The 7305-nt window shown below is 36.4% G+C and overlaps 1 protein-coding gene across 1 annotated transcript; it reads right to left on the minus strand.

The window, feature by feature from the left end:
• Positions 1-4967: 4967 nt before the first annotated feature.
• On the minus strand, positions 4968-7305 carry LOC107552920 (dual specificity protein phosphatase 13-like). Its single transcript, XM_016234953.1, has 4 exons — positions 7221-7305; positions 6665-6793; positions 6363-6580; positions 4968-5758 (listed from the first exon to the last, which is right to left on the minus strand). Coding segments are annotated over exons 1-4 (570 nt in total). The 5' UTR covers positions 7223-7305; the 3' UTR covers positions 4968-5537.

Raw genomic sequence — 7305 nt, forward strand, 5'->3', positions numbered from 1 at the left:
TAGGGGACCTGTAAAAGCGGTCAAAGCTGTTTTTTGATCTGCAGGCTATACAAGCAAACACTTGACTAATTATTTTCACAAGGCTTCTGGTGTCAGTGTCTTAAAACTTTGTCATTGCAAGTGTGCATGATTACACTGATATGACAGTTGAAATGCTCTGTCAAAACAGATGTCAATTTTCAGTAGATTTTGCAGATGCGTTTTATAAGCTAGTATGTTGAAACTTTGGCTTTCTATAGTTGGGGCCTGTGGAAATATCAAGATTTACAGGGCCTGTATTTCCTGTGGTCTGAACAATTGCTCCTCTCTCTTCAAACATCCAAAAGATTGGCTTTCCAAAATATACCACTTAGTGTATCAGTGATTGTGTTTGTAAACATGAAAAAAGATTACATTTGTCCCCCTAATGGTGTGGTGCTCGCCTCCAATATTAACAGCCTGGGGTGGTCCGTTTGTACCGAGCAGACACGGCATGTTTGCTTGGCCCAGAATAGCTTGCACATTTCAAATGATATTTTTAGGCTATTGATCTATGAGTTGTGACCTTAGCAAAATGCAGCGCAGGAGCTGATGAGGGGAGTGGCGCATTTGCGACCTCTGGCTATAGACACAAATGCAGCTCCATGTATTTGGTCCAAAATACTGTTTCCAGCATTGATAATAAATCAGCATATTAGAATGATTTCTGAAGGATCATGTGACACTGAAGACTGGAGTAATGATGCTGAAAATTCAGCTTTGCATCACTGAAATAAAATAGATTTGAAAATATATTAATCAAATAAAAATCCAGGCTTAATGACTTCTTATAAAAACATAAAATAGTAATGTATCCAAACGTTTAACATATATATACTGCTTTTCAAAAGTTTGGGATCAGTAAGACTTGTAGTGTATTTTAAAGAAGTCTCTTATGCTCATCAAGGCTGCATTTATTTGATGAAAAAAACAGTAATCTTGCTAAATGTTGTTACAATATAAAATAATGGTTTCTATTTTAATATCCTTTAAAATATAATTTATTTCTGTGATGCAAAGCTGAATTTCCATCATCCATTACTCCAGTCTTCAGTGTCACATGATCATTCTAATATGCTGATTTATTATAAGAATTATCAATGTTGGCAACATTTGTGCTGACAAATGTTTTTTTGGAAACCGATACTTTTTTCAGGATTCTTTGATGAATAAAAAGTGAAAAAGTACAGCATTTATTCAAAATGTAAATCTTTTCTAACAATATAAATCTTTGCTATCACTTCTTAACACTTTAACACATCCTTGCTGAATAAAAGTTTTAATTTCTTTCAAAAAAGAAATAAAAATGTACTGACCCCAAACTTTTGAACTTTAGTGTATATTGTTAGAAAAGATTTCTATTTTAAATAAATGCTCTTCTTTATAACTTTTTATTCTTCAAAGAATCCTGAAAAAAAGTATCACAGGTTCCAAAGCAATATTAAGCAGCACAACAGTTTCCAGCACTTATAATAAATCGGCATATTAGAATGATTTCTGAAGGATCATGTGACACTATATACTGGAGTAATTATGCTGAAAATTCAGCTTTGCATCACAGGAATAAATTAGATTTTAATGTATATTAAAATGGAAAAACTTTATTTTATTTTATTTTTTCCTGTATTTTTGATCAAAGACACACATAAGACATTAAAATATGTATATAGTTACTATAAAGTGCATACTAAAACAAATTTGACTATATAATTTCTTGCACTAGATAAACTTAATAAAAAATGAATAATTAAACATCATTCATTGTAATAACTGAAATTACATAATTACATTAAAGATAGTTGTGAATACATGCAGGGTAAGTGCAAATGTATATAAATTAAGCTAATCAGGCTAATCGAGTATCTGTATGCTATTCTAGTTCGTAAACTAACTAAAACAGACATTGTCATGAATGGTATTTCTAGGAGAAATTTGTTTTTGTTTTTTTAAGAAAAATTATTTTATATTTGCAAAACTATATGTGACCCTGGACCACAAAACCAGTCTTAAGTCGCTGGGGTATATTTGTAGCAATAGCCAAAAATACATTGTATGGGTCAAAATTATTGATATAGGATATTAAATAAAGATCATGTTCCATGGAGATATTTTGTAAATGTCCTACTGTAAATAAATTAAAATGATATTTTTGATTAGTAATATGCATTGCTAAGAACTTCATTTGGACATCTTTAAAGGCGATTTTCTCAATATTTAGATTTTTTTTTTTGCACCCTCAGATTCCAGATTTTCAAATAGTTGTATCTCGGCCAAATATTGTCATATCCTAACAAACAATACACCAATGGAAAGCTTATTTATTCAGCTTTAATGTGATATATAAATCTCAGTTTCGAAAAATTGACCCTTATGACTGGTTTTGTGGTCCAAGGTCATACATATATTGCTTTGTTACATTCCCATGTTTTCCCATGCAATATGGGGACACAAAAATGATATTTGCTGTGGTCCCCCACGTATGTCTGTATAGAAGTTAGCCCTGCTAAAATTTATTCCAAACATTCCAAAACCAGAAATGTGAAAATGGTCCCTCACTATCAGTATAAACCCCCGTTATGAACAGAAAGCTTGTTTGTATATCTCTGCGCAGCATGATAGCTCCTTAAAAATTGCTCAAAATCTACATGGGAAAAATTGGTCTATAAGACACCCCTCAAACATGCCCCATAGCCCTGAGGAGTGGAATATCACATCATTATGCAAATTTGACAAAACAAATCATGTTCTCATCATAGATCGTGCTTGTGTTGTCATGTTTGTGGTTTGTGACAGATACAAGGGAGGAAGATGGCAGCTTCAGTCAAAGGCCAGTGAATCTGACTTTTGTCCCAGAGGAGACGGTACAGCCTGGGCCCAATTCCACCAGCCAATTATTCCCTCCTTACACTGCCTGCTGCGAGCCCTCCTACAGGCAGCTGTCCTTCCTGGCGCCCAGTGACTAAATTTGACAAAAATAGGAAATCTCTGTAGAGCTGTGCTTGTAATTTAATCCAAAAGGTGTTTCTTTTTTGAACCGAGTTTAACACAGTCTCTGTAATGCGAGCTTGGCTGCTGCAAATGGAATGGTAATTGCTTTTCGCTTCCCAGATATGTGAAAAGGACACATGAATCATCTCCGGAGAGGGATGGTTTTCAAAACCATCAGCACTGGATGTTTTTTTCCCCCTCCTCTCATACTCCTCACCACCATCACTCACCTTGACAGGGAAGTCATTAAATTGGTGATGTTGAATTCCTTTTACTGTTTTGTCAGCTTCACTTATTTCTTCAACCTTGAAATCTTCTTTCTTTCCCACAAAAGCAGCTCTATTACTGTGAGACGAGGTCTTAATTTTCATGAATTTCAAATCATTCCAGCAGATGTTCCAAAAAAAATTAGTGTCTCTAGCTACATTTCCGTTAGACTTTGTTTTATATACTCCTGTAAAGTATGTTATAGCATATGCGTGAAATGTAGAAAATGTAAAGAAATATGTGCGCAGTATGTGGGGATTGACGTTCATACTTCATGCCTGAGATAGCAGCACAATGATCTTCTTATTTATAGCTTCTCTCTGTTGAAAAAGTATTACAGCCATACTACATTACAGCAGTTCATCTTCCATGAAAGTTGATTCATAATTTGATATGAAGCTGCATACTGCATACATAAAATCGTTTTAAAATCTTACCAACCCCAAACTTTTGAGCTGCTGCTTTTTTTTTTTTTGATTGTTCAGTGCTTTTGTTCATCTTAAAAGGGTGTCATCAAAATGTCATCATGTCATTTACTCAAACGACTGTATCGCCACTGTTCCATTTTATTCTTTTGCTCTGCTTATTTTAATTTCTATGCAATCACTGACAAAATTAGCCCGAAAAAGGTCAAGGAAGTCAGACTTGCCATTCTGAGTGAGTGCTGCTTTAATGAAGTATGCAGTGGAGCAGAAATACTGGCTCAAATCAAACTGTGGGTGATCTGACGCCTCCAGTCCACAGTAACTTATACTCATGTCTGAGTAGAACTGGGCGCCCGTGTTGATGCGACGCGGCCCGTCGGCACAGTTTATAACATGAGTGATTCCCAGATCAGCGAGGGTTCCTTTATCACGAGCCGTTGACCTGAAATGAGTGGCTGTTTAACACGTCTTCATGTTTTTTTAATTACATCATTCAGAATAAGAATAAACTGCAGACACAGGCACCTATAGTTTAAGGCTGTGATGGTTCAGTACTTGCTCATCTCCGATGTACAGGCCGGGCCAGATAAGACTGACAGGTCTGAAAGGCTGTCTGTTTGTCAGCAGCAGACACTGCAGATCCGATATAGATGGTGCCTCATACACTGCCTGCATTTGAGAGTAGTGTTGTTTTTGGCAGCCCGTTTTAATTTTAGTTTTAGTCTAGTCTTTGTGTGAAACTGTCATTTTAGTTTTTATTAGTTTTAGTCACGTTCACACTCTTTTTAGTCTAGTCAAGTTTTAGTCGACTGAAAGTCTGAGCATTTTAGTCTCGTTTTAGTCGATGAAAATTGTATTTTAGTCTCTTTTTAGAAATGCAATTCTATTTAACCCAGTCAATATAGTATAAGTACCTAGTAGCATAGACGAAACCAAAATTTTATTTTAGCCAAACCCATTTCTAACAAGGTTATCTTATTATATTAAAAAAAAAAAAAAGAGTTAGAAATCTCTGTAATAAATGATATAGCCTTATATTCTGTGTTAATTCAATGCATGTGTTCTGAGTAGAATGATCAACGCACATTTTCATGGGACAGTTTGTATTCATTTGAACTTTCTGCTTCTGTCATCATGTTTGCCTTCACGGTCATCAATGGGAATTTAGGTGAAAATTAACGGATGTCCTCTTTCAAAACAAAATACACAATTCCATAATTCTGTACTATGTCATTTATTTCCATTGTCAACAAGAAAATATATCAGAAGTGAACAATGTGACATTTTTGGTCTGTTCCACTGGACTGATCAATTTAAATTCTTTTATCATCACATTGTTTTTTTGTCATCAATTTCATAAAAATTCTGTGGTTTACAACACAGTGGATTTGACCAGAAACCATAAATATGTTGAAGCATATGATACCCATTAGAAACTCACTACAGGGGACCGACCCTTAAGTCATTTAGCCATGCATGGCTCCTCAACCTTCCCATGATAAAGAGCAAGCCACAACGTTTCATTTCACTCCAGTAAAAAAAACCCACAAAAAACATGCTTGCTGGCTCATTTTGAGACAAGTTCAAAGTATAACTCATCTGGAAGAAATTGAAAAACCTGCCATTTATTTTGCGACCCTGCTGCCCTTTGGCAGTTATTCACTATTTATGGGGAAACCCTTAAATTTTGCCTTCTGATACCCACTTTGCCATTGCACTACAATGGATATTAGCAAATAAGATCTGGCCCAATAGAACTGGGTCAAGGCCACGGGGAAGGAGGACCTTAAGGGATGTGCGCTTGAAATGGGATTCATCACATTGTTACCAAGATTTCAGTTACAATTTGTAAGTTTCCAGTTTTTTCTTCCTCTCTCGGACGAGGCTCATGTCAAGATGTCGAAGCTGGTTAAGAAAGCCAGGATTAGGACAGATGTCCCTGTGTTGCCGTACAGCTTTAATGGCCTCCATTAGAGTAAGATCCTCATAGATCATGAGGAAGGCCAACACCAGGGTGGCAGAGCGGCTCACTCCCATCAGACAATGGACACATACTCTTCCTGAAGAACAGAACAGAATCATTGCATGACATTTTTACAATGCAAATGCCTCTTAGGAGGCTATAGCCAAAAGAATGCTTCAGTGCCATTAGACATTGTTTTTTTAAGGTCATACTGTTCAAACTTGATCTCAGGTCAAGTCAGTTTTATAATCAACTGTAGGTACAGTTTTAATTAAATGAATTTTAATAAACATTCACATAATGAAAAGGGAGAGTGATAGGTAATTGTTTCTAAATGGCCTAATTAGCCAAAGCACAAAAATAAATAAAAGAGCTGAAAATTTCATTTCTGAATACAATGTACAATCTGGGGATCATATTTGCACCGCCGATTTTAACAACTATTCGAAAAAGAAGTTGTAAAGTGGAAATAAAAATAGAGGAACATGGAAACATGTCATTTTTAAACTAAAAAGGGCCATATTTGCTGGGTTGTAGTAGTTGTAGTGCGCGACTTAGGTGGGAAAATGAAGCATTCCCCAAGTAGGGCAAAGCAAGGTAATGATTTTTTATATTGTACATAGTTACAGACTTGCCAGTGATATGTTATTGAATATTGCGTTAAGAATGTTCATGAGAATGTTTCCTCCAATTTAACTCACCGTTTTTTGACAACGCAGCTCGTATAAACCTTGCTGTGGGATAGAAAAACACACTTATGATGAAATCTGTGGAATCATCAGCCTCCACTCCATAGTAATCAATATCCATGTCTCTGTAAAAGCGGGCTCCAGTGTTGACATGAAGGGGTCCACTAGCAGCATTCAGAATGTGTGTGATCCTCATATTATACAACATTGACTTGTCTCGTGCCGCAACCCTGAGAAAACACAAACACAGTGAACATCTGTAGTTCTGTACATTTTCATTCAATTTCCATTTGAACAGAAAACATAATACATACTCATTGCCAATGTACACATTAGGCCACACTTGGTTGACATGTCCAGTGGGCCGTCTGTCAGCTAACAGGAAGTTCTGCATTTCAGCAACGGATGGTATTTCATGGGCACACAGCTCCTTGAGAGACATCCTGGCCCAAAAATATTTTTAAAAGTACATTTTTTATTTAAAAATTGCAGTACGGTTTTGGATATTATCACATTGCCTGACATGCAGTTCAGATGCATTCTCCAGTAGCCCATCAAACTAGTTGAGCCCACCTGAGGCCATTGCTCGTGAAATCTTCTTGTTGCTAAGAGGCTGAGAGTGCATTGACACTCCACTTCAGCTCTTAACATCATTAAAATGAATACTGAGGGCTTTTTATGGAATATCATTCCACTTAGGATTTCTTGACTGTTGTGGCAAATGTGTTTACAGCTCAGGTGTGGGAAAGAAAAGTGCGACGACAGAGCCGTGAGTGATTGAGTGAGGTTAGCTTCTGTAATAGCTCTCAAAAACACCAAAATGTTACTTTCTAAAAGCCTCTAAAATCTCCTCTCCTTTTGTGAACTTACATTTTGCAGCCGGTGGCCCTTTTTTTCCCTCGTTCTCAGATTGCCTGCTCTTCTCTCCTTGGTCAGGGACGTTGTCGACAGCCAG

This window comes from Sinocyclocheilus grahami, unplaced genomic scaffold (assembly GCF_001515645.1).
Source record: "Sinocyclocheilus grahami isolate Dianchi unplaced genomic scaffold, SAMN03320097.WGS_v1.1 scaffold461.1, whole genome shotgun sequence".
Classification (NCBI taxonomy): domain Eukaryota; kingdom Metazoa; phylum Chordata; class Actinopteri; order Cypriniformes; family Cyprinidae; genus Sinocyclocheilus; species Sinocyclocheilus grahami.

Bases quoted from the DNA above. Each gene is read 5' to 3' on its own strand.
- LOC107552920 (XM_016234953.1), bottom strand. The intron at 6,581-6,664 runs GTATGTATTATG...GTGTTTTCTCAG, and splicing joins AATGTGTACATTGGCAATGA to GGTTGCGGCACGAGACAAGT. The intron at 5,759-6,362 runs GTGAGTTAAATT...TCTGTTCTTCAG, and splicing joins AGCTGCGTTGTCAAAAAACG to GAAGAGTATGTGTCCATTGT.